General features: G+C 30.3%; 2 protein-coding genes across 10 annotated transcripts; both read left to right on the forward strand.

Moving 5' to 3' along the window:
* The first annotated feature begins 489 nt into the window (after positions 1 to 489).
* On the forward strand, positions 490 to 24,027 carry axo (axotactin). 8 transcript variants are annotated; one of them, XR_016178244.1, is made up of 31 exons: positions 491 to 928; positions 6,754 to 7,503; positions 7,750 to 8,025; positions 10,407 to 10,738; positions 11,221 to 11,381; positions 11,486 to 11,589; positions 11,677 to 12,029; positions 12,122 to 12,290; positions 12,474 to 12,589; positions 12,872 to 12,978; positions 13,119 to 13,464; positions 13,617 to 13,894; positions 13,964 to 14,207; positions 14,307 to 14,537; positions 14,617 to 15,024; positions 15,102 to 15,305; positions 15,388 to 15,787; positions 15,855 to 16,102; positions 16,173 to 16,448; positions 16,529 to 16,728; positions 16,813 to 17,110; positions 17,194 to 17,344; positions 17,496 to 17,661; positions 17,738 to 17,897; positions 17,967 to 18,145; positions 18,250 to 18,682; positions 18,924 to 19,003; positions 19,566 to 19,799; positions 21,504 to 21,610; positions 22,657 to 22,720; positions 23,054 to 23,129. XR_016178244.1 is itself a non-coding variant. In XM_089177450.1 (30 exons), exons 4-30 carry the CDS (start codon positions 10,420 to 10,422, stop codon positions 23,200 to 23,202), a joined length of 6,078 nt encoding a protein of 2,025 aa, XP_089033576.1. In that variant the 5' UTR covers positions 491 to 928; positions 6,754 to 7,503; positions 7,750 to 8,025; positions 10,407 to 10,419; the 3' UTR covers positions 23,203 to 24,027. The 8 variants fall into 8 exon arrangements, 7 of the variants coding, with proteins under 7 accessions (XP_089033574.1, XP_089033573.1, XP_089033576.1 ...); XM_089177450.1 differs by lacking the exon at positions 21,504 to 21,610 and having other exon boundaries at positions 23,054 to 24,027; XM_089177451.1 differs by lacking the exons at positions 22,657 to 22,720; positions 23,054 to 23,129 and having other exon boundaries at positions 21,504 to 22,386.
* A 134-nt stretch (positions 24,028 to 24,161) lies between these two features.
* LOC149030906 (glutamate receptor 1-like) lies at positions 24,162 to 27,919 on the forward strand. Of its 2 annotated transcripts, XM_089177452.1 has the most exons (9): positions 24,162 to 24,855; positions 24,925 to 24,989; positions 25,152 to 25,639; positions 25,955 to 26,281; positions 26,381 to 26,546; positions 26,623 to 26,831; positions 26,912 to 27,001; positions 27,091 to 27,254; positions 27,320 to 27,919. In XM_089177452.1, exons 1-9 carry the CDS (start codon positions 24,674 to 24,676, stop codon positions 27,648 to 27,650), a joined length of 2,022 nt encoding a protein of 673 aa, XP_089033578.1. In that variant the 5' UTR covers positions 24,162 to 24,673; the 3' UTR covers positions 27,651 to 27,919. The 2 variants fall into 2 exon arrangements, with proteins under 2 accessions (XP_089033578.1, XP_089033579.1); XM_089177453.1 differs by lacking the exons at positions 24,162 to 24,855; positions 24,925 to 24,989 and having other exon boundaries at positions 25,106 to 25,639.
* Positions 27,920 to 28,000: the final 81 nt, after the last annotated feature.

A 28,000-nucleotide genomic window follows, 5' to 3' on the forward strand; every position in this document is an offset into this window, starting at 1 on the left:
AAAATATATATATAATAAATGATATCACACAAATAAGAATATCAAAAGATACTTTCATTTTATATCTTATCGTGTATTATCAATTTTGTAATATATCAAAATTAACATAAGCATTACGTTTCAAAAAAAAAAAAAAAAAAAATAAATTTTCCGATTTTTTTTCTTCGTGCAAAAAAATAATCGAGCAATCACTTGTTTACACTTTTTCAATTACATAGAATTTTTATTTACGACAAAATTTGTATTCCCCTAATCCTACCCTTTTTTTATTAAATACTAGGACCCAAGGAAGGGAAAGAAGAAGTGGGTGGAACAAAGAGGAGGGGGTGAGGGCTAGCAACACGGTGTTCCGTCATTGATGTCATCTTCTCTCTCTCTCTCTCTTTCTGTCTTTTTATCAGTGTCACTGTCTCTCTTGGTTTCTCCCTCCCACAAATGGAGGTAGTAAAAGAGGGGAGAAGTACTCTCGGAGTGCACAGAAACGCGACAGTTAATCCTCGCGCGTCTTCGAGGTCGTACGTGTACGACTGGACAAAAGCGAGAGAATTATTTTATTCGAGAAAAAAAAGGGGGATTATTTTTTTTTCATTTCGATATTATTATATTTGCGATACTTCAATTATTATTTTCACAGAAATCCTCCTTTGGTTTTTTCTTTTCCTTTCCTTTTTTTTTTTTTTACTTTATTTCCTCTTACAACGTTTGATATATTCTATTTTCTTCTCGTAATTATCTCTTTATCGTGACTTAACACCATATTGATTATCGAAAAAAGCAGAACACGCACGTAAATTGGATTTAAATGTAGTTAAGGACAAAAATAAGGGAGAAATTTCGAGTTTTGAAGGACCAAGATTCCAAGAGGGGATGATGATGAAGATGATGATGAAGATGAGACGTCTTCGCTGATTACATCTACGATCTTTTTGTGAGTAACCATGTTACATATATAATCGATTAGGATTTATTGTTTAATCAAATTTGTTTTTTTTTTTTTCATATAACAAACAAATATTATTGATAATAATCTCTCTCGCTTATATGTTATAATATTTTATTAATTGATAAGAAACTTTTCATTTCTCTCATTAAAACAACAATTTAAATAATATACTTGAATATTACTCTAATATCTTTCATACAAAAAAAAAATATTGTTCTTCTAACAATTTAGAGTGTCGTTTCGTTGTTATCACCTCGTTGCAACGAGGGAAGAAATTAAAAACAAATAAAATATAAATATAGAAAAAAAAAAGAAATTTCTATTCAATCTCTTTCCTTCAATATTTTTTATTTTTATTTTTTTTTATTTTGCTCAAACAATGGGGAAAGCACTTTGCTCGATACTTGTCGAGGGCACACGTGGAAGTGGTAGTGGTAGTGGGTGGTGGGTGGTGATGCATCTTCTCCCTTTCTCGTTGATGCATAGTTAAGAAGATGGTGAAGTATGTGATAAGTATTATACGTGTATATGTGTGTATGAAAAAGTATATAAGAATAAGTGTTGTCTAGTTCTTCTCGCTCACATTATACCAATCTTTAGACGCTAATTGTCATACTTCGCGTTTGTCGTGCCGCGTATCTGGTTTCAACTAGCCGACTATGTTTACCTTGCATAAATTCGAGATCTTACACATAAGACCCACCGACATATTTATATGTAAGCTTCCGATAACGTTTCTATAATCTTATTTACTATATATATATATATATGTTTTACCTTTCTATTACTACAAATTTTTAATTATTACTTTTTTTTTCTTCTTCTCTCTTTTTCATTAATTATATATTTTAATTATATATATTATATTTATTATTTTGTTATATTTATTATATATTTCATTTATTATGAAAATATTTTCCAATATTTTTTTTATTATTTATATTATATTAACTTGAAACAAATTGAATAAAAAAACTGCAATAAATTTAATTTTAAAATAATAATATTCTTTAAATTCATATTTAAAAAAATATCTAATTTTTGGTTTAATTACGAAATTAATGTAACTTCATCTCATAAAAAAATAAATTATACATATTACTGATTAATTTATCGTTAATTAATATCAAAATTTCTATATTTGTATAAACTATACTTCTATCAAATATATATATATATATATATATATATATATATATATATATATATATATATATATATTTCAATCTCACGTGTGTAAGTGACGTTGAAGAAATTAATATGTATAAATCGTTTATCAATGAATCGGAAGAAAAAAAAAAATGATAGAGAGAGAGAAAAAAAGATAATATACGTAAATAAGGAAAGAACAAATATTACCAAGAAAAATAGTGAGTCTTCGAATAAAGCCGCGTGATTAATAAATTTGGTCACGTGCAATGGTTGCACACGAGTCACTAATAATGCACACGTAGTATAATGTTTAATTAATCGATTCGTTTCACGAGCCACACGTTTCTTATTTTACACGGGCCAACTTCCTCGATACTTTTTTTCTTTTCTTTTGAAATAATAAAAAGAAAAAAGTAATAAACAAAAATGAGGGGAAAAAAAACATGTACGCGTGCGTAGTCACGCGCACGCGCGTATTTTAATATCAACATAAAGAGAAATTAAAAAGAGAGAGAGAAATTATTTTCAAGTGGTTGTGATTATACGAATAAAATACTACGTACCATGACTCATTACACTTTTTTTGTATGATCAATAAAATAACACATATGTGCATACATATACATATTCATAAGAACGTGCCGTTATGAATGACCGAAGAAGACAAGTTTTGCTATAAATTGGAATCAAATAATCCTTTCGATGATTCTTAAGATAACCCATGAAAATACACATATAACAACCCTACGCTTAATTAAAATAAATTATTAATTATTTTCACAGAATCGTGTTTCGTTTATACAAGTGTAATAATTATTTATTCTTCGTATATGATTATCTTCATCGAACTTTTTTAACATTGTAAGCATCAAATTTAATCTTTATCAAGTATATCTCCTTTTTCACTATTGATTTGGGTCAAGGTTGATTCGGTACGTCGAACCTTGACCTGTATTTTGCCTATATAAAATACACAGCATCCTTACTCACATATATCGTCACGTTACAATTTTTTTTCTCAATCACTGAAAAAATAATTCTTCTATGTTCAAACTAAAATACATTCGACACAATCGTATCTGTGTGTAAAAAAATAAAATAAATTTAATATAAAAAATAATGATGTAGAACTTTGAAAAAAAATGGGATACAAAACTGCAAATTGAAGCAATATAAAAAAATAATCGAAAAGAAAAGGAAAGAAAAAAATTCAAATTAAATGAAATTAAAACATATCAAAGAGATAAAGTATAATTAGATCGTTTATAAATGTATATATATATATTACATTTATCGTATACCAAAGTAATATAGAAACGTAGATATTACGTTGACCCACTCACCGGTTTAGCTCGATATATCGATCTTCCGGCAACAAAAGGAGAGGCAGGCACCGAGCACGCGGCCTGGCATCCTAGGTCGTGACGAAAGCAACCAGAGCAAACCTCCTAACGGAAAATATAACTATATATATGTACATACATACATACCACATCAGTAAATACTTTCATTTTTTTGCTCTTTAAACAAAATTACAAAATTTTTCACGAATATATATTTCAATATTAACATCGAATTTGTGCTAATGCGTATGATCTGATGAAATGCATAAATAAATATAAATTAATATATAATTTTAATACATATTTACATAAATGCATACACATTTATTTTCTCTTTATTTAGTTATTTTTTTTATCAAGGTAAATGTGGATTCCATTTTTAGTATTTTTTCTTATTTTATATGCATATATTGGCCTCAAATGTATCTAATAAGAATGAAGAATGTTATGCATTTTATTTACCTAATTGCATAAATATGCATAAGATACATTTTTTTTTTCATAAATACGAACAATTCACTTTTCTTTGTATTTTCTTTTTTGATCATAAAAAAATGTTAAATTTTCACAACAAATTTTTCAAGTTCATTGACCTGGAAGAACATCGATTGATCTAACGTTAGTATCAATGGGAGAATCAGCTGACCTCTTTGATCATCTTTGTCAAACGATTTAACTTTTGACCTCTTTGAAAAAGATCACGACAGAATTTTATACTTAATATTATCGAGTTCTTTTATCTCAACGAATGTTTTTTTTTCTTTATTTGTTTTATATCGAATTTTATCTTACTCAACGTAATATTACTCGTAACGAAATATAAAAAAATATCATTGATATTTATTCTAATGAGAAAAAGAAGAAGCAAACAAAATTATTAATAAGAGAAAAATCTAATACGATCGATGATTACTCGTAGATAAGTTGAATGAAAGAGCAGAACGATTTATAATCGATAAAGTATACTTTGTGATGATAAATATTTATAATTTGTATGAATAAATTCGTTATTCGTATTTATCACTGCTTTACTTTATAAATTTAATTAATTTGCATTGAACGAGTACGGGATTGAACCCAAAATTTCCAAGATGATTTTACAAATTAATTACTTCATTTCTAGATCGTTAAGGCTTATATTTAAACTTGTAATTTAAACAATCTAAGCTTGTAATTTTATAATCTAGAAAGAAAATTGGCTTAAAACGTCTCGTCCTGCATATATACGAATATGAAAAACGGGTATCATATACTATATGACTTATTAAGCACATACAAGAGCAAGCATGTTATATATAGTTCCATGTACACATATGTAGTGTTTAACGAGAAGTAAAATGTATATATATTAGAACGCACCTGCGTTCGATCGTTTCACCTATCGATTTGACTAGCCATTTACGAGCTAAAAATAAGATCGTAAAACGACATCAGTAAATAATTTATCTTCGATGATTTATCATTAAATATATTTCGTCAAATAATTTTATCTTATTTATACTAAATATACACATACATATACAAATATTATATATCTGTATATTTTTTTGCTGCTTTTACGTATGCACATACGTAGAAAATGATAAAATTATTATTAGTTATTATTTTATATATGAATTAAATATACATATACACAGAGCGTCTAAAGTATTTTTCGTACAAACATCTTGAATATATTCTATGTTCAATGTTATATAAATATAGGATATTTAATGCTTTATTCAAACGTTATATAATAAATATTGTTTAAATGTGTTGTACAAAATAATGCCCACTTACGCGAATACAAGTTAACATATTTTATCTGCTGTAATATGCCGTTTCCGACATGCCTACATTTATTTTGGATTTTTATTAATTTCTGCAATTACATCCCTGATTCCTTTTACCATGATATCAAGTGTAGCTATCTCAAATCAGTTATATAAACTTGTTTTAGTTTCCTTTACAAATAAAAATCTAATAGGGTAATATAGTCGACTGAGCTATTGTTCAAAGAAAAGAGTATGTTGTATCATTGCAAGATAGTAAACAGAAGCAAAACAAATAGAAAAAAGACACTTAAAACTTTATCTAATTTTTTTTGTCTAACATACTCGTAGAAATCGTCAGATTGGATTACACAACGTGCGCAATGGATCTTAATTACTCGAGCAGCAAGCAATCTTCGTGATGTAAAATAAGATCGTAATTCCATTAATGAAGTTCGAAGAATACAATTACATAAGAAAAAAGCTGCATCACATATTCCAAATCGGTCTTTCAGTAATTTTCATCATACGCGTTCCCTTTTGTTTAAAGCTCGTTAAAGATCTATAGTTTCTCTTAACTCGACCTTCGTATCACTATATTGTACAATTTTCTATAACAAAAAAAAAGAAGCAAAAGGATTCTCTAATACTAGTTTAAAAGTTTTAAAACAATGGTTCCTCATTAACGAGTAAATGAACTAGGACACGAGCTTCTCAAAGTTACTTCATAAAATAATGATCTACATTTTTAATATTATAACATATATATATATATATGAACCATTGTATAACGGTGCATATTATATTCCTACGTGTGTACATGTGTGTTCTTTTTTTATCATTTTTCTGTTCGTCGCTGTTGTTGTTGTTTAAAAAGAAAAAAAGAGACCATTCACTTGGCTAACACGTTTTACAATTGTTAACGCCTGTTGCAATTACGAAAGTATTTTTCATTCGTTGGTATGACTCGCCTTTTGCTCGTTCTTATTCGCGAGGACTAAATTTCTTGATCGAACGAACGAACGAACGAACGAGAAGTAACAGGTTGTTCCACGCACTATTGTCTCTTTCTCGTCGTAGAAAAGTGGTACCAGGCACACGTGATACGAGTAATATAAATAATAGATGCAAGGCTATGAAAGAATTTATCCTATACTTCATAAGTCACATTGATCTATTTTTATTTTTTTTCTTAGATTCTACCTTAATTAACGATTACAATCAGATTGTGAAATAGTTTGTTCAATTAGAAATCTTTTTCTTTGTAAATTTCTTAATTGCTTTTTTTTCATTATCCTCTTTATAGGTTGAAGTTTCCAGATGATTTAAAAAAAAATTAATTCTGCATTTTTTATTGATCGTAAAATTATACTAACTAATTATTAAAATGAGTAATTGATTTTTAAATTCACTTGAAAATATTATACACCATCTGAAATATAATAAAAATATATATATTTATATCATATACAAAATATTTAAAAAAATACAAAAAATAATCAGAAGCTACTAATATAAAAAAGAATAAAAATGATAAAGTGATTTTTCATTTATCTGCTTGCAGACTGATTTCCTGATATATGAGAGACAAAAATAAAATAAACAGAATTAAAAAGATGGAACAAACGAGACACAGAAGTAAATTCTAATCACACGTCTTATCCGTATAAAAGAAGAAAATAATATAGACACACGCACAACACAAGAAGCTCGGAGAAATTTAATTGAAACTTTGATATAAAAGAGATAATAATAAACAAGGGGTCATTTGATAATGTAGCAAAATGAGTAACAATTAAATTAACGTGTTGTAATGTTCATCTAAAAAGTTTAATAAAGAGACAAGTAGAAAGAAAACAAAACGGTAGAAAGAAAATAAAAAGATAGAAAAATATATAAAAATAAAGAAGAAGAAAAGTAAGACAAAAAGAGAGAGAAAGAAAGAGAGAAAGAGAGTGACACACGAATGGGGGTGGAAAAGGACGAAAGGAAGGTTCGCGTCGTACGAGACGAGATCGCAATGAAAGTCAATAAACCGTGATGAGTAACCGTGGAGAGTAGTAGCGGTCAGAGAGTGGTATTAATAAATTAGTGTCTACTTGCTGCTGCTGCTGTTGCTGCTACTGCTGCTGGAAGTAGAGGAGGTGCTGGAGGAGGTGGAGGAGGAAGAAGAAGAGAAAGAGGAAGAGAAGACGAGGAGAATACAAGTGGTAGAAGCTTCGTACGAGGTGGTGGAGGTGTTGCGCGTTGTGTGTGCGTGCGAGCGCGCGCGCGCGCTTATACCCATACGTAAATACGGGATCATACGTAAAACGTATATAATACTTTATATTTTCTAAAGTCTTTCTACATATACATATATATATTTATGTTAGAAAAATATTAAAATTCAAACTCACACATAAATATTAAACAAATTACTATACCTACATTTTTACCTATACAACACAACATATATACATAGATACATAACACATATCTATATATATAAAATATATCGAATATAAGAACATAAATATATTGTGTACATTGTGCGCGTGTGCACCCCATCGATGCACAGGATTCCTGTAATGGTGTACGTCGGTGTGACAGAAAAAGACAATTGACTCGTAGCTGGCAGAGTCGAACGTCGGTGCTTGTCGGGGGCCTTCTGACGTCACATCCTGCTACTCTGCTACTACACTACTATTACTACTATATACATATATATATACTGTTGCTACCACAACTACTGCTGCTGCTGCTGTTGCTGTTGCTGCTGTTACTGCTGCTGTGACTTTGCTCTGCTGTTGAACGACAACGAGCCGCGATCTCATCTGGACTACGGCGCACGAAGGTACGCAGATTTGTGCACCGAGTGAACGAGCTGTTCATGAGCAAACTGTATGCCCTTGATGCTTCACTTTATGTTTGCAGTGTTTTAAGATCTTCCCTGTGATCAATGTCTGAATCTTAATCTTATTTTTTTATTTTTTTTTTCACAATTTCACACTATCTCTTTTTCTAACTACTCTTATTCTTATTTCTTTCCCTCTCCCTTTTCCTTTTCCCCTTTTTCACAATTCACTCCTTGAAACACTTTGAATTTATATACCATCGACGTTGATTTCGCTCTGATGAAATTAGATTGAGTTTAATGTGATTTAATTGAAATTGCCGCTGGAACTTGCTCTCTTTCTTTCTTTCTCTCTCTCTCTCTCTCTCTCTCTCTCTTTCTTTTTTTTCTTTCTTTCTTTCTCTCTTTTATTGTCTAATACTTTGACGCTAAGGGCCTTTCGTAGTACGTGAAATTGAAATGTTTTAATGTACTATGTTACAATTTTGTTGATTAAGATTTACTTACTTCGGATATTCTTCTTTTTCTGATAGTTAAAGCTTTTCTTCTGTTAAAGCTCAAATATACAAAAAAATGTTTAACGATAGATAATTTATTCTACAGATTTAAAGATTTGTAGGAGTTTGATGAGATTCAACTAAAATATATCAAACCTCATTTGATCTTCTTAGATAGGAGAAACGTCGAAGATCACTCTCGTAGTTCTCTTGATTACGCTTGAACGATCGTTTCCGTTATTTTCTACAGTTCTACGACAATATACACCTATCGACACTTTGAAATCCTAACTCGAAACTTAATCTTTTCTTTGTTTTTTAATACTTAACAAATATGCGTTTCTATGGAAAATAAGAAATAATCTTCATTAGTTAACTTTCCACAAATATAAATTAAATCATTCTTTGATACACGAGAAAATAACTAAAAAAGTGATATTAAAAATTTTATTTATTATAATAAATATGAATGATATTTGTTTAAAAATTATAATCGTCTTATATAGAATCTTTTTTTCCTTGTTTTATTTTATTTCTTCTCTCTTTTTAACAGATTAAATCTTTCAAGGTTCTCGCGTGATACTTGCATTCGTGTCTATATATTATTTGTACCAATTTTACGTTATCAACACTTTTGGTAACACACACGTGACTTTATAGTAAAATAAATTCTTATTTGTTATTTGACGAAAGAAAAATGTTCAAATATTTTCACGTACGAATACACATCCGGATCTGTGAATCGAGTTATCTTATTCATCTTCCAGGAAGAGTCATTGATATTACTATATGCCAGGTCGGAAGTACATACGAAGAACCGAAATTTATTTCTATAAGACGAGTCAGAAAGAGAAAGAAGAAAAAAGAGAGTTCGAAAGAGTGAGAAAGAGAGAACTCTACTTCGACGATCCAATTCAATTGACCTCGTAGAATCGTTCATCATGTGAGACTTTGTCCCACGCGCGATTATTCATCCAGAAAGAACGAAAGAATCAAATTTTTTTTCTATTTCATTCCATTCCTACAACATATTTTACATCAACCAATAATTGTTTTTTTATTTGACATAGTTGTCTTCGTGTTTCCGGCAAAAAAAAAGAAAAATTAATATCACAGTGTTCGCGTTGATAATTCAAGTTCAATAATATACAAATATTATGCAATCTGAACAAAAAAAAAATAATTAATTTTTCGTGTTATAAAATATTGTTAATTATAAATTTTCATGTAGTTCTTAAAATCAATTACTTTTTTCCAAGATATTGTAAGTTAAGTTATTCAATTTGTTAACAATTCCTGACGATTTGAAAAACAAATATGAGAAAATGACTTGATTTGATATTTTAAATTTATCTAAAGACTTTAGGGGTCTCTTTATCGTTCGTAATGTTCATTTCATTCTAGAGAGTTTAAAAACAACAATAGATATATAACGATAGTTACGTAATTCATGAAGAACGTGATTCTTGTATATTATGCACCTGATAAATGAAAGGGAAGTCGTAAATCCAAAAGCGGTTGTCACAATCGTAAAAATGCATCTACAATAGTACATCGAGGTGGGGGTTTTAACCATTGCGAGATATACCGGAAGGATGAAGATTTTAAGCGCTTTATGGAAAGATGTGTGGGCGCGCGTTTGTGCGTTCTGAATCTTAAAAAGCTTCGTTTCGTGCAAGAAAACGTGAGATCGATTCTAAACGTCAAAATAAAAAAAAAGGAGAAAAAGAAACAAATTTATAAAATTAACATTTTATTTTTTTGTACATATATTTTAATAAGAAACGTCAATAAATTAAACAATTTTGTATTAAAAGTTGATAAAGAAAAATTAAAATTAAAATTAAAAAATTGAAAAGCTTATAAAAATGGGATCGATTTTAGCGAATGAAGAAGGATGACCAGACGCGAGAAGAGGATCTTCGGGATCCTTGTCTTGCTGAACATCCTTGGAAAGGTTCCAGCGAATCTAACAGCCTCCTCGGAATCGGAATCGATCGAGGAGACGGTAGCAATCACTACAACGAAGAAACCAATACCAGAGAGATGCTTAGAAAAACAGGTTCAAGGACCTTGCAAGCATTATGTATATAAATGGTCTTTTCATAAAGCTGAAGGAAAATGCAAGATGTTCCCTTATGGAAGTTGTTTAGGAAATGAGAATAGATTCAATTCTGAAGCTGAGTGTCTTCATTATTGTGTCGGTGGTCCTGATCGTAAGTAGTATTTTATTTCACAAATTATTTATTATTTACAATAAATTCTTTGTTTATTATTCCCTGTTAGTATTAAACAATAATACAAAATCTAACACACTTGTTTAGCATGTAGTTCCAATTAATAAAAAAGAATGATTAGTTTTAATTAATAAGATAATTGTAAATCTATTACAAAAATAGAATCATGGTAATATAGTTAACACTAAACTCATGATGAGTCAAATGATATTTTTTAAGCTTTCTGCCAGAATTTCTCACAAGTTACAGTACTACTTTGTGTCTAGAATTTCTATTACATCAATGTTTTATATATTTTCATTGTAAAAAATATGATTCTTTTTGAAGACCTACCATTTGATCTATTGTGGTAAAAATAGATATAAATGATGCATCGGTATTTTTAATATTAAATATATACGTTTAATATCATAAGATGGACACGTTGATAAAACCCCTGTATAAGATGAAATGATTGTTAGACACACTACCACCTTACCTGGTAACAAAAGGAGGAGTATTTGTGACAACGAGTGTTCCAACGAGTAGTACACCACCTATAACTACATCAAGTACTCCAAGACCAACGTTCACACCACCCGAACCAACAAGGCCACCAGTACCAAAGGAAGAACGAGGAAAGGTGAGTCAAATCTCAGACTCGTCTTAAACACTTTTCTCACATTGATGAAATGATTAAAACCAGCCGCGTACGACTATAATTTTCTTTTTTTCCCGGGTAAAAAGGAATTGACATTCATGGAATCAGGATACGAGAAGACGTTCATGTTTGCACAAAGTAATACGTTCATTCAACTAGACGGCAGTGGAATAAAAACCTTCCAATTGAGGTATGACGGAATCTCTGGAATATTAACTAAATAAAAAAAAACAACAGATGATAAAACAATGGTAATAAATGTTTATTGTTATCACAGATTATGCCGTGAAATATCATTCAAATTTCGAACGAAATTGCCACACGGTTTACTCGTTTATCACAGCGTGAAAGATCGTCCAGAGGGTTTAGAACCTTACGCGCTTTACGTGATAGTTGAAAAGGGTCAATTGAAGGTAGTACATGTGTTTGGAAAAAATTCAACGAGTATTACCGTTGGTGAAGGACTTAACAGAGACGAGTGGCATAGTGTTCTGGTTAGAATTGACGTTCACGGAGCTAAACTAATCGCTAGGGTCGACGAAAAGCAAGCAGAAACTAATTTAGAAGTTCTTGAACGTTTCGTCAATTATGGTGTTTCGGAGGAATTGGCATCCGTTGTTCTTATAGGAGGTAAAACATAATGGATACAGTCTTTTAGTTTTTTCTTTTTTCATTTTACCATTCTCGAGTTCAATCTTAATCCTATTTTCTTTTGTGATTAGGATTAAGTTCAGAGGAGCGTTTACATGGAGTAAAATATATCATAGAATCTTTTGTCGGTTGCATCAGAGACATGGTCCTCAGTTCCGGCAAGTCGGCAAGTGACTTGTTACCCATTCAACCGTTGATTGCAACAAAGCATGAAAATGTAAAGGAAGGTTGCATCGACAAGTACGTCCCCTTTTTATTCTTTGACCGACTAAAATCAACATCATTATTTAAAGATTGATCATGGCATATGAATTAACAGTTAAATTTGATAAACAATTTTTAACGATAATACACATTATAGAGAGTCACTGATCGATTCAATTGATTTTTTTAAAATAAATTATATATCCATTCATCGTTTAGATGCAGGACAAGGGAAAACCTTTGCTTTATGGCCGACCAATGTGTCAATCATTATAACAGCTTGACATGTGACTGTTTTGGAACGAAATACGAAGGAGAACGTTGTGACGTCTACAGTATGTAACTAAAGAAATATATTTTTTGAAGAGAAAATTATTATTATTATTATTATTATTAAAATGTATCAGTTAAGATTATTATAACATCGTATCTTTTGACCAAAAGTTAGTTCTCTTTTTACAACTTACACACGACTCTAATACGAATGGGGGACGTTTTAAGAACTGAGATAAAGACGATCCGTCAAACGTCGTCTATTGTAAAGCAATCAAAGGGATTGCTTGATCCCTTTGATAGTTGAAACTAATGGACTTCCAAATGTTAAATCATTTTTTCAGCTGCCACGATTTTAACGTTGAGGGGATCATCGTACGTGTCATTTCGAGTTTACGATTGGAAAGACCGTGTTCATTCCTCCGTTAACAGGATAAGCTTGGCTTTCAAGGTAAAAACTGTTGATACAAATAACAATATCTAAGAACCGTGCATCAGAATTGATGAGACTTAAACTTGTCCCCTTTTTTTAATACTTTCAAGAGACTATTATCAATCTTGTTATTTGAAATGTTAATGAAATTTTTTCAGACAAAGTTCGACGACTCGGCATTATTTTATGCGTCTGGTGAAATTGATGGTACACCGCATTACGTAGCAGCATCCATTTTGAACGATTCAGTTGTCGTTGAATTAGATTTTGGTCATGATTCCAAAATTCATACGGAACTTGGCGATTATGTTACGTCAGATCATTGGAACAATTTAACCATCTTTCACAATGGTTCATGGGTATACGTTAGTTTGGACGAAGAAGTTAAAGTACTCAAGATACCTGGTGAAAATTATAACATGATTATCGATCCTGAAATATATATCGGTGGTGGACCAGAGCTTCATAAGAAAAAGGGTTTGGTTTCGTATAACAATTTTGTAGGTTCGTACGAGTTTAAATATTTTTTAAACACTTTTTCATCTTAATAAATAATTGATGAATTATAAATTTTTATTTAAAAATGAAGTTTTATCTTTTTTGTTTAATATCGAAAAGAAATGATTTAAAGTTGAACGAATAAAACAACTTTTTAGGATCATTGAAATATGTATTCTTTAACGACAAGTCGATCATCTATGAATTGAAACGATCTAATCCTATGGTTCATTATATCGGCGTGCTAGAACCGGAGTATTACGAGGCCGACGTTGAGGTCATTCCTATTACGTACCCTTTCGCAGGAAGTCATATTTGGTGGCCTATTGAGAAAACGGATTCTCTTAAGTTAAACTTTGATTTTAAAAGTTCAAAACCAATTGCAGTTATTGCATCGGGAGAAGTCCATAGTGAACAGGGACTTGGTTATTGGGAGGTAATAAAATTGTTTTTTCAATAAATGATATTAAAAAACCTAATAATTGTTTGTTTTTTCCTTTTTTAGCTTCGCTTGGTTAACGACGAAATACGTTTTCAATTGATACCTGCCCTAATAGAAAATATTACAGTATCAACTGCTGTCAAATTTCCACCATACAACACTTCCTGGCACGCCGTTGAATTAAATTATACAAAAGGCGAGTTAAACATTCTAGTCGATTATAGAAATAAACAAACCAAGCAACTTTCTTCTATGATTTTTGAATTGGATAACAAAGTAATCATTGGAAGTGGCAAAAGTAATGCTGGTAAGTAAACCTATGTAACGATACATTAAGAAAATAAAAGAAACATATTAAATAAAATTTGAATGATTAATTAATCAAGCTGATTTATTTTGTAATTAGGTCTAGTAGGTTGCATGAGAGATATTCAAGTAAATGGACAAAACATTGAACCTAGATACATTATAAATACTGAAAGAGTTGTCGGTGAAGTAGCATTGGATAATTGCCAATTCGTTGACCCATGTAAAAGACCAAACACTTGTGAACACGGTGGTAAATGTTCTGTTAAAGAAGATCGAATTACTTGTGATTGTACGGACACTGGTTATATTGGAAAAAATTGCCATTTTGGTAAGTGCCCTATCTATCTTACCTAAAACAAAAATACAATAACTGTAACTATAATTTTGATAATTAATTTTCATTGCAGCACAATATAGAAAAACCTGTGAAGAATTAGCGTTATTAGACAACACTCAAGATGGTGTTTATAGAATTGACATTGACGGAAATGGAAGATTTCCACCTGCAGTAGTAAAATGTGAATTTCAATCAATCGAAGATTCAACCAAAACAATCGTAGAACATAATTTGCCATCTCAAGTAGACGTTAGATCCTTTTCTCAATTTGATTTTTCATATAGTATTACGTACAGACAATTTACTGCAGAGATGCTTCAAGAACTGATCTCTCATTCGCTTTATTGTAAACAATATGTAAAATATGATTGTTACAAAGCACCATTGGAACTTCATAGTGCAACCTGGTTTCTTGGTTCAAAAGGAACAACAGTTGATTTTATTGGAAATGTTAATAGAGGCTCTTGTCCATGTAGTGGTAAGTTTTCTAATTAATAGTATAGCCTAGAGAATATGTTAATATTATATTATTTTTATCATTTCATTATATTCCAGAAAACAGAACCTGTGTGGATGAAAATATGAGTTGTAACTGTGATGTGTCATCTGGAAATGCAGGAAAATGGCTATCTGATGAAGGTTATTACAAGACACCTGATTCATTAGGTATCACTGGTATGGTCTTCTTACAGCAAAAAGATCTGGAAGAAGATGCTCAAGGCCGTATAACATTAGGTCCATTGGAATGTGTTGAGACAAGTATGTCAGTAAAAATTTAAATTGTAATAGCATAATTTCATATGATTGTAAAATTGTAACATTTTGTTTTCATTTTGCTCAGACACACAGAAATATGTTGTTACCTTTACAACTTCACAATCCTATATTGAAGTACCAGGTTGGAGAAAAGGTGACATAGCTTTTAGTTTTCGTACAACAGGAGAAAGAGCTATCCTTCTTTATCAACCACCAATTAGGAGTAATTATCCATCGTTCATGGTAGCACTGACATCAGAATATCGGCTAACTTTTAACTTTACTCTTAACACTGGAACCGTTCAAGAATTGGAAATAAAAAGTGGAAGGAAATTGAATAACGGAGAATGGCAAAAGATTTGGATCGATTATAATGATTATCATGTTAGATTTATGATTAATACTGATTATCAAATGGTAAATTTGACATCTGAAGAAGAGTTTGGTCCGTTCGAGGGTTCTATGTTTATCGGAGGTGCTACAGCGTAAGTGACCGATTAATAATAGAAAAATGATTATTATTAAAGATATCTAATGATTTTTTGATCACAGAGAACATTTGAAGACTTCATCGGTCAGTGAAGGATTAATTGGATGTTTCCGAGGTCTTGTTGTAAATGGTGAAATCTTGGATATCCATAGTTATATGTCGGTACATCTTTCGGAAATTATAAAAGATTGTAAACCTTCTTGTCAACCTAACAAATGTCAAAACGGTGCAAAATGTGTCGAACAGTGGAGTAAATTTCAATGTGTTTGCAAGAATAAGTGGGCTCATTTAGGAATTTATTGTGAAACAAGTAAGTTCTTTTTAATTGTTATAATTAATTAATAATTTAGGTAATTTATAAATCTTAATATTTTGAACAGACATTAATAATAAAGCTTTGACGTTTACTTCGTCGGGTGCTTTTCTGAAAAAAAATTATTTTGGCTCGGACGATGATGGTGAAAAAATATTATTGAAGAGTATGTTCGAACATAGAATATTAATTAATCTGAGAACATATGATACTCATTCATTGATACTTTATGCTAACGATCATTTAAATAATTTTATACATCTTTACATTTCGAATGGTACAAATATTGTTTATCTCTTCAATGCTGGTAATGAAATCAAAAATATTACTGTACATCATCCACGTATGTATCCTTTCTTATTTTTATGTACATTACGACAGTATATTATTTATCCGACAAAATATTTTCTTCTTTTTAAACAGAGGCTAACACTGGAATATCAATACAAATAGCCATACTTCATGAAGACAAATCTACGATTCTTGTTGTGAATGAATATAACAAAACATTGAATGCAACTCCAATACTTTTAGATTCTTATTCTAATAAACCTTGGATTAATCCTGAAAAGGAAGTTTTAGCACCTCAAAGACCACCCGCACCACCAACAGATTACTTTCAAGTAAATTTGATTTCATTCAAAAGTTTCATTCAAAAATTCAAAACTCATTTATTACCAAATAATTAACAATCCTTATTTTGACAGATGAATTTGGGAGGTTTTGATCCAGACGATCTTTTAAGAGTAGGAAAAGAAGGTAATCTTACTCAAGGGTATGTAGGATGTCTACGAGGGTTAATGATCGGCAAGTATCACGTGGATTTACCAAACTTAGCCAACGAAGCCAATCACGAAGGTAGCAAAGGTGTCCTTCCGAATTGTCAAATGAAATGTGACGCTATGCCTTGCAAGAACATGGGTATATGTACGGAAGATTTTGGAAGGCAAGAATCCTCTTGCAATTGTGACTTAACATCATATTTTGGTGAACACTGTGAAGATGGTAAGATCACGTTAATATGAAAAAAAATCTACAAATTATTAATAATAATAAATATTTATTCAAATATCTTTATCCCTTAATAGAGAAAGGTGCCGATTTCAGTGGTGATAGTGTACTTCAACGTGAATTCGACCTAGAAGGAGAAGTGAAGCAAGTGAAAGTACAACTAGCATTTTCAACGAACGAACTACGGCAGCGTACAACGGCATTGTTGCTCTTGCAAACAGAAAACAAGTAAAATCTCTAAGACCCTTGTTATTAATGTTTCTCACTACGTAGAGATACCTCTTTTCTTTCCGGATAAAGGAAATGAAGAGATTGCATCATTGCGAAGAGATTGTCGACGTCTGGAATCCGGGATGTCTTTCGAAAAACTTTTTTTCAGAAGAAGCTATTATCTACTCGTGGCCTTAACGTCGGAGGGTCAGCTGATCTTCGAAGAGGATGTCGAAGGCTCGGTTTATGGTGTACGACTCAACGATAGAAACTTCTTGAATGGAGCTAGGCATAGCATTTATTATATACGAGAAAATAACACAGCGACACTATTGGTGAGTCAATGAAAAGACAAATTTCATTTATTAATCTATAAATTGGTATACTTATTATTATTATAAATGATCACAGGTCGATCGCCAAGAAGTAAGCCTCTCACCAATCCCAGCAATCAATACAGGCAATCAAGGTGATGACTATGATCCAGGTTCGACTGAGATTCAACTTGGTGGACTAAATACTACAGATCCTCGGTTTTTGGCTTATAAAGGATACACCGGTTGCCTAAGCAGTAAGTATAATTCTAAAATTATAGGTGTTGAAAGTTAAGAATTAATATTGTATCTCATCTATTTGACAGACGTTGTTATCTCGATTAATGGCGGACCTATAATGAAACCTTTAGAAGAGTACATGTTATTTACAAAACAAGGCAGTGAAACTGTCAGAGCAACCAGTCCAGGTGGTGTTAGAAGCGCACAATGTGCAGTTTTTCATGCACAACCTAGGGGTATAGAATCTCAAAGAAATGACAGTGTTGTGAGTAAATAATTTATATAGAAATAGAATTTTTATGATATACCATTCTTATCTTTTTCTTCATCTTCTTGTTTTTTTCCTTTCTTTTTATTCTTTTTTTTAAGGGACGTGATCGAGCATGGGACGGGGATCCCCCAGAAAGGATTCTCTACAAATCTCAATATTCTGACGCTACTAAAGAAGAACAAGGTGCAGGAACTTACGTTTTCATAGCTCTAGTTTGTTTATTCGTCGCTGCCGTGATAGGATGTATTTATGAAGTATGGCGAAGTGCAAGAAAGGATAGAAGACGTCGAAGAAGTGCAGCAGCTGTAGCTAGCAAAACACCGAGTCCTTCGGGATCACAGAGATGGCAACCTCAACAGTACACAGATTCATTGGTAACAACGACCGGTATTAAAACTATTGGATTTAAAATTACTGATGATGAGAAAAGGCCAAATGGTACTCATATTAAAGCTACAGCTAAAGAATACAAACCAATACCTAATACAGAACCTAAGGAATTGATGAATGATAAAAAAGTTCACATAAAAGGTAATCTCTTGTTGTCTCTTATGATTTATTTTATTCTTTTACATTATTAAATTGTCATTAGTGTAAAAATAATTCTTTTCTTTTATCTTTCTTTTTCTGCTAAACTTTTTTGATATCTGACAAATGAACTTATCTTAAAAAATTGACCATTATCAAAGTATAAGATTGATTGTAATTCAAAAGATTAATATTGTCTTGATTGAATTTTCACGGTAATTCTAATACAAATATTATTTCACAGCAGACGAGGAACCAGAGAAAAAGGAGCTGCTAGGGGTAAATACAGGCATCGTCAATAAACCTCCGAAACCAAACCCATTTGTAAAGATATATTCTTTTTTGTTTCCAATAAGAAATGCATGCTAAGCTTTTGCAAGGCTTGCTCTAATTGGCTTTTGCATGTTTCTTTCAAATTTCGTTCTGAACACAATATCAATCTATAGCTATAAAAAATTCCAAATTTTATAATATAAATTTTTAATTCTTTTAAATATGAATCATTGAACATCTCTATCACTCTCTCTCTCTCTCTCTCTCTCTCTCTCTTTCTATCTTTTTTCTATTTTGCCATGCCAAATACATATGCAATATAAAAAGCTGACTTACACAAGAAAAGCTATTTAACATTATTATTATTAACAATATAAAATATATTTTATATGTAACTTAAAAAATAAGTAGAAATGAATTTCTATTATCAATCATATAAAAACAATACCAATTGTTAAATAAATCTAGGGTGTATTAAATAATAAAATTTACAAAATTTTAAATAGCTTTTCTTGTAAGAACGAAAACAAAAGTCGGCGATGTATCGAATCTTATTCTAATATATATATTTTTTCTCTCTTTTTTTTTTTTTTTACCAATTATTCATATATAGTCAATGGAGGATCTAAGAGAAGAACCAGAATTAGAAGAATGCGAAGAAGAAGAAGAAGAAGATGAAAATGACGATAAAACTGATTTGATGGAAGAGGATGATCAAGAAGAACAAGATGGAGATGATAAAGGAAACAATGCTGCTGCTGCTACTACAGCTGATGAAGAAGATGATGATGAAGAAGAAGAAGGTGATAACGAAGACGGCCAAGAGGACGAGGTCCTCTTGAAGTCGGTAAGAGATACGTCACGAAGAATGTCCTTGATCGATAATCCATCGTTAAATGAAGAGAAGGGACTCCTTCAAACGAATTTTTCCGTGACTGGTATCAATGAAATTAAAACTGAATGTATACCAACAACAAAAACAAATGTTAATAACGTTAATACGCATGCTAACAAAATTCCAAATAGTATTAAAAAGGAACCACCAAAAAGACCAATGAGTTTAGATCTTAGTGTACCTGTTGTGTTCAAAAGGCCACACGGAGGAGCTCGTTTTGAAAGAGTAACAGCAAGATTGATCGATCCTCGCGATAATATGTTCAAAACTTAGATAATTTGCACGAAATATCTAGGAACTGTTTAAATAAGAAAAGAAATATATATTACGCGATTAGAATATATAATATAGATGAGGAATATAAATTTAATAAGAGAAACTTCTATAGTGCCTAGAATATACATATCGTAAAAGTTATGAGAGATTTAGAATGTTTGTTCAACTGCAATTTAGGATGAGATCGTGTTGAATACATTGATAAACCCTTAGTGCCTCTTACTTATTAATACAAACAGATAATATTAATATTAAAATAATAATAATAATAATGATGATGATGATGATGATGATGGTGATGATGATAATGATAATAATTATTATATAGTAGTAATGATAACTTTAACAAATTTAGGTATATTACGACCACAAGATAATTTATGATCAATTTTTTGATCTTGCTATAACAAATTTGTTAAGATTTTCCAATTTTAGATTCGCGTTTATAACAGCGAGAAAAAAATAAGCAAATTAGAAGACTTCAAATTAGATAATTAACGTGAAACGATAATAATAATAATAATAATTTGTCCTGTCAATCGATACATACATATACACGTACAAACGTAAACTCGTTTAATTTAATGTTTATATGGGAAACAAATCATTGTACTAATTGTCATTATTGTAATTTCCATTTCACTTATTCAATTCTCATATAATTTGACACTTACGGCACGGATTTGTGTGTTCACTGCCTGCTTAAACAAACATAATCGCACGAGATTATAAAAGATAATTATGAAATATTATTGAATAATTATTAATGTATTAGTCAAATTGGTTAAACTTTCGAATTTTGTCGATCATTTTTTCAGCTTGATATTTCATATACAATTTACATTTATGTTACACACACATACATATATACACGTGAGCCTGCATACATGCACACAATGTTACGTATGCTTGCTACGATAATAAAAATGTTATTATCAATGGTTTACACGTATGTATCTATGTGTGTCAGGAAGAATGAAAGTGTGCGTGTGACAAATTATTCAAATTTAATTTTCATTCAAATAATTACGAAAAAAATCATTATCATTCCTATGTGTATGTGTGTACGTTTTATAGGTGTTCGGTTTGTTTTTAGCAGCTTCACCACTATTGCAGAAAATAATTTTGGCGTTGGTGTGCTTTTGGTGGCGATATTATCGTTTGTTATATACGAATCATTCATATACCATAGATAAATATATATAAATAATGATGATTATCGTATATGAAAGAGAGTTTAATAGATACAGGAATAATTCAAAGATGACACCGATATAAATGATCGCAGTTAATTTTATGTAACATCATCTTACGACGATTTTGATTCTAATTTTTGTTTCCATTTAATTAATTTAATCGAAATCGTAATAATAATTTCAGCCTAGGAGTAGTTCGTCGTCTAGCACGAACGTCGATGAAAACGTTGTCGAACCATCAAATACCATTCTCGAAACCAACCATACAAATTCTACGTGCGAACTTTAGAGGTACTATTATTTTGTTCTCTTTTTCGTTAATATTTTCTTTTGTTTTTTTTTCTTGTCCTGCACGTGAATTATTATCTTTTCTTTCCTTTTTTTTTTTATTTTCTTCTTCTTTCCTCATTTCTTTTTCTCTTTCAAATATGAAATCAACTATCCCCGAATAATTTTGTTTGACGAATGATTTTTGAAGCTTGCAATGAAAGAAACGCGATGATTGCGTTGAAAATCGCTAATAATAAAAATAAAAACCAAGAAATGACTTTGTAATTCTAACGATAAAATTCATTTTCATGGGCAATGTTTTATTATAGCATGTTATATAAAAAGCGCAGTACAAAGGAAAGGAAGAAAAAACAAAAAATACATATATACTTATATACATATACACATTATCCGAATCCAATCTAATTTTCTTGCACCATTCAACCCAACGCATTATTTTTCCATATATTCCTTGTGCCTGTTAAAAAAGCAACTATCAACAAACAAACTAAAAAATTAAATCGTGCCTTGTGCAACGATTCGTCATATGATCTTGGAACGGCTTTATTATAATATAATACTAATAACAAACTTGCGCATATTACGGTGAAAATCGTTGACATACAAAAAGAAGAAACAAACGCTTTGGCATCGATCGGCGTATACGTGCACCGATCAGGACTGTTATTGCATCGCATGCTGTTATCTCGCTTCAAGACGCAAGGACACGTGTTATGTCCTTCCAATGAACGTTTTACATGTATGTAATTAGCTTTGAAATAAACAGCCTCCCCAAATTGCTGCCAGCTATTATCGAAATTATAAAAATCAACGAATGGATAGATCGATAATTCAAATGATCGATTGTTCATTATCATCTGCTCATTTTAATTTTAACTAACCCACCAACTAATCTCACAGGAAAACAAACGAAATGTCGTTTCTTGTCTCTGTAAGCATCGTGGCAAGGATTGATTAATCGCATCCTCTTCGTTCCTATATTATGGAAATATTAATTTATAAACAAATAAACGTATTTAAAAGGAATATTCTCATTATATGTATAGGCTAGCACGAGCAATGACATTGGACAACGTTTGAAAGTTCCTGAACGTTCGCCGACATCAACAGGTCAGTATCATCATAATCTTTGTCTTCATTATCATTATCATTGCCTAATATGTTCTAAGATCTTCTAATATTTTTCTAAAAAGTTACTTACATGATAAAACTCGAGTTACTTTCAAATTTTAGCACAATCATATCGCATAATTAAAATTGTATTATTTAGAGAAAAAAATTAGGAGACCTGTAAAAACAAATGCATATCATCATACATCCTTGTTTAAAGATTTATTCCTCTTTCAATTTTCCGCTTTTTTCCATAATAGAAAATAATAGTACTTATTATTCTCTCTCTATTCTTCTCTTTTTGTTCTTTTCTTTTCTTTGTTGATTTTGTAGATACCAGAAAACCTTTGGTTCTGAACATGAGTCCTATCTATTTGTCAGAAGATTGTCGAACTTTCGGCAATCCTTTGAGCTATCTAGGAGGTCCAAGACTACAACCAAGGAATAGAAACTCGATAGAGTCCGTTCTGTCCTTGGATTAAATACTTCCGTCTCTTATCTCTTTGAGATATAATTATACAAAATACAAAATATTCAGATTTCCAGTCTGAGAAGTTTTTCTTCTCCCTTTTTTTCTCTCTCCACTTTTCTCAACGAATATACGCAAAATTCGTTTAGGAAGAAATTTGAAAAAAAAGAGTGAATGTAAAATATGTGTTCTATTTGTCTTCGCAAATAAAAATAATCAAATATAATAATTTAAATAAAATGATACATAAGAGAAGAAGAAGAAGAAAAAGAAGAAGAAGATTAAAAGAAGAAAATGCAAAAAAAGTAAAATCATGGAGTTTAGTAAAATACGTATGTATGAAATATATCTGTGTATTATAACAAAATCGTCATCTTAACCTAGTCAAGGTTTCCTTTGATTTCTTCTATATGTATTATATATCTGATATACAGTGTTGTTCCCCATAAAACGCACAGATAAGCTCATCAAATTGAAATGGACGATAATAATAATATATAGAGCAAAAACTGTGACAAACAAAAACAATACGATAATTAAGGGGAAAAAATAGCTACGTATGCTTGTGTGAATATGAAGTTAATTGTAAATGTGAAAGAATAAGACACATAATTGTTCTTTTCATTTCTTCTTTCTTATAGTTCAAACAGGATACTAATCAAATAAGATTGTTTTTTTCTCATTTCTACAATCGTCGTAGTAAATTGTTACAAAATTAAAAATGAAAGTAAACAAATCAAAATTGTACAATAAAAATAATGAGTAATATTAATTATTACAAATAAAACAGAAAGTAGTGAATGTATAACAAATACAGTGATATAAATGTACGGAGTAACTTAGTATGTTTTTTTAAACCATGCCTCCTTATCATTTATCATATCTTTCCTTAATAACAAAATTTATAAATTTCACCCTAATGTATTAATTTCTTAATTAAAGCCAATATTTGTAGATAAATGTTAACATAAGAAATAACAACGAATAACATTTGTAAATCATTTTAACAAGTGGTTTTTTCATTTTTATTGATTTGAATCGACTTATTCAATTATTTTAATGGAGGTACATCGTTGTTTTTAAGATATCCAATGTAATGCAAAAGTTAACATATGTATGCATAAAAGGTACATAAATACTAGTGCATGCAAATATACACACGTAAAAACTAACAAAAAAGGAATCGAGTTTATTGATTGATCAATAATAGATCAATGCCAGAATGTAAAAAATGTCTTTTCTTTATACGAATATGTACACACACACACACACGTTGCATATATTCAGTTCTACGCGATTATTGCAATATTTCAAGTGGAAATAATTCTACAAAGAGCTTAGAAATTTAGTCTCGTGCTTTCTTCTCTCGTTGTTACGCAATCCTAGAAAATTCTTTGCAACGTGGTCATCCATTCGTAAGATTTCAACGAAGAACAAAAATAAACTCTGTGACCATTCGATCGAAAAATACTTAAAAAAAAAAAATGATATTAATTTCGCGATTACAAATAGTTCTTATTCTATTGTTATTTTCGAAGCTTGCAAAATCGTATCAACTTCTTTTGGCAGACAAAGAAAACTTCTCCGTTCCTTTTATCAAAGATATCGTCAAATTGTACGGAACGAAATCTATCATTTTATTATATGACAGATCTGTAGAAGGTGCGTTTGTATAACTTCAGCCAAAAATCATTAATTAACATTTATTCAAATTCCAATTATTGCTCGGAAAAAGTATGATGCTTTTTGTTAATGCTTTTACATATTATTTTTATAGCCTTTTATTACTTTTCCTGAATTGTTTTTTTTTTTTTAAATTGCAAGCAATGTTAGCAAAATAAATAATTTTAGACAAAAATTGTAATTTTAATGACATTTGGTTGATCATAGACGATATTTGAAATTTTTATTTTTGTATTTATCTTTCATTTTCAATATCAATAGTATTTTTACTTGTCATAGATATGGAAACGAAAACGATGGTATTCAAATGGACACGTGAACTTTCTCACGAAGGTATTGCAACCTCGAGCTTGTACTTTTCAGATTTGAATAAATCATCGTATTACGTTCCACGAATTGTACGACCCCATTATGTTGCTATTATATCTAATTACAAAGCGATGAATAGGTTTTCTTTAGCAACTAGCACCTTTGACATGTCTTTTGCCGTTTGGCTAGTCTTATTTATTTATAAAGGAAAAGGTTCTGATTATTGCCGAAATCCACCGGGTAACTTATTCCATTTGAGATTCAATTCGGAAATGTTGGTTCGTTGTGGAACAGAAAGTATGTTACGTGAATGGTATTCACTCGACGGTAATCAAACTGAAATCAATGATTTAACTTTATGGAATAAAGAAAAAGGAATCACCAAAGTTGATCCAGATTCTATTTACGATAGAAGATTTGGTTTAAAAGGTTTGGTCATGAGAGCTGTTCTCGTCAAGGTAAAATATATTTTTCTTTTTCAAAATGTACGAAAAAACTAAATAGAGTTATTTTATCTAAAAGATAAAATTAAAATACAAAAATCAAGGCTAGTTTGTTAATAGAATTAAGATATACTTTTTGTTGTTTATTTATAATATGAATCTTCAGTTAGAACTATTATTTTTAAAAAAAGTATTGGCACACTTAAAAATACATTGTCACATAAATTTATGATTGTTTAATTCAGTAAAGTATCTTTTAGGATATTCTATATTTTCTTATTTTTGTTTGAAGAAATTAGTCTCGTTACTTTGTCGTTTTGTTTATTTCAGGATTCGACGTTCGTAGAAATAGAAAATGGCAAATTGGATGGAATATTTGGTAGAATATTTCAAGAACTTTGTATTACTCTAAATTTTAGTTTTACGATAGTTTCGACAGTAAATGAGTATGGAAGTTGGAACAAAAAAGAAAATACTTGGACTGGTGCAGTTGGAGAACTAGTTGCTGGACGTGCTGACATTGCTATCGCAGATATTTCGATGACCAGTACAAGATTGGATGCAGTTGACTTTACTTTTCCTCTTTTACTTTCTAAAAATAATCTTTACATTCGAGAACCAGAGATATTTGCCATTAAATGGTCATCTTATTTTTTGGTACGAACAGTTTTCTCATCGAACTTCATTTTTCCTTTTCTTTTTCCATGGGATAAACTTCGATTGAATAAAATAATTGTAATTATATTATTTTTCTAGACTTTCACTCGTCCTATTTGGATTTCTATATTAGGCATACTTATTATAGCATCACTTTTATTAATTTTTTTAAAAATTGAAAATGGAACTGATCGTAACCTTGGCTTATTATTATCCGATAATTTTATAGAAATTTGGGGTATTTTTTGTCAACAGGGACTCACAGGTGTTCCACTATACGTTTCTTCATTTTTATCTTCATCATACTTTATCTTTTAATACGAAGTATTTGTTTGCTTTAGATTTTCCTTATAGAACTTCGTTAAGAATAGCATACTTCTCTGTATGCATTATGGCTGTAATCTTATTGGCGGCTTATTCTGCGGCCTTGATTAGTTTTCTAGCCTCTGTATTTCGCATTTTACCATTCCATTCATTAGAAGAATTCGTTAAAGATGGCACTTATCAATTTTCCGTCTTTCGTGGTACAGCTGATTATGACATGTTTGCAGTAAGTATGATATGTGTGTGTGTGTGTGTACCAAATAGTTAGTACATGAAAACGAAGACATAATAGATACTTCATTGAAGCATTCGAGAAATCCGCTTCTACGAAAATTGATGAAATTGATGGTACCAGAAGAAGAATTGACATCAAATGTACTTGAAGGATTTAAAAAAGTACGATGAAAGTAATATACTAAAAAAGAAAGAAATAATCTTGATAGAAATGAATAGTTTTAGGATGAATATATTTTATTAAATTACAGATTTGTGAAAATAATAAATTAGCTCTCTACAGTTCCTCCGAAGTACATAAAACTGTAGATCTTAAAATACCTTGCAATGTTGTTTCCATTGAAGCAGGGCGTGTAGATTGTTTATCAATGATTTTATCTAAACACAATCAATTCACCAACATCATCAATTTTCAGTAAGTTCTAATATGAATTTACAAAATTTGTTCTTATTACATAATCAAGAATTAATATATTCCAGTTTGGAAAAATTTATCAACAATGGGATGATGAATCGTTTGAAAGATATGTCATTTAAAAAGAAATATAATGAAATAGTGCGTCATAAACCAGTTCGCATAACCAGCGTTATTTCCCTAATTTTGTTCGTACAAATAGGTATTATTTTGAGTACTATTATTCTCATCATAGAAAAGCTTATATTTTCTCATCAAATGAAGAAAAAGTCTTCGATGATAGATCGCATTTTATCAAAAAAATCATCCAAATTGCATGAAAAAAGAAAGAGAAGTATAAAAAGTAATCATAAAAATTACGGTAATATCAATTTTATACGCACGATCAAATATTAGAAACAACGCTAATGTTTATTCCCCATAAATATGTGTTTCTGCATAAGTTAACATAGAGTATAAACATATAAATCGTAAATGATCACGCGTTAGGTATTAACAAACAACGTAAATGTTCTTAACTAATTTTTTTCTTTTACAAAAATTATTATCTATGAAAATACAAATTTTTACCTTTACAAATAAGGTTTTATGAATACCATTTATGTTTGTTATTAACAAATGTTTTCTTTATTTTTAATGTTAAATTGATGTAAATTGAATTTGTTCGTTTGAAAATAAAATGCATATATTATTATTCATTATTGTTTCATTATTGTAATCAAATATTTATACTTTTTTTTCAACAT

This window comes from Polistes dominula, unplaced genomic scaffold (assembly GCF_049000335.1).
Source record: "Polistes dominula isolate Pdom_NZ unplaced genomic scaffold, Pdom_raw_medaka contig_20, whole genome shotgun sequence".
Classification (NCBI taxonomy): domain Eukaryota; kingdom Metazoa; phylum Arthropoda; class Insecta; order Hymenoptera; family Vespidae; genus Polistes; species Polistes dominula.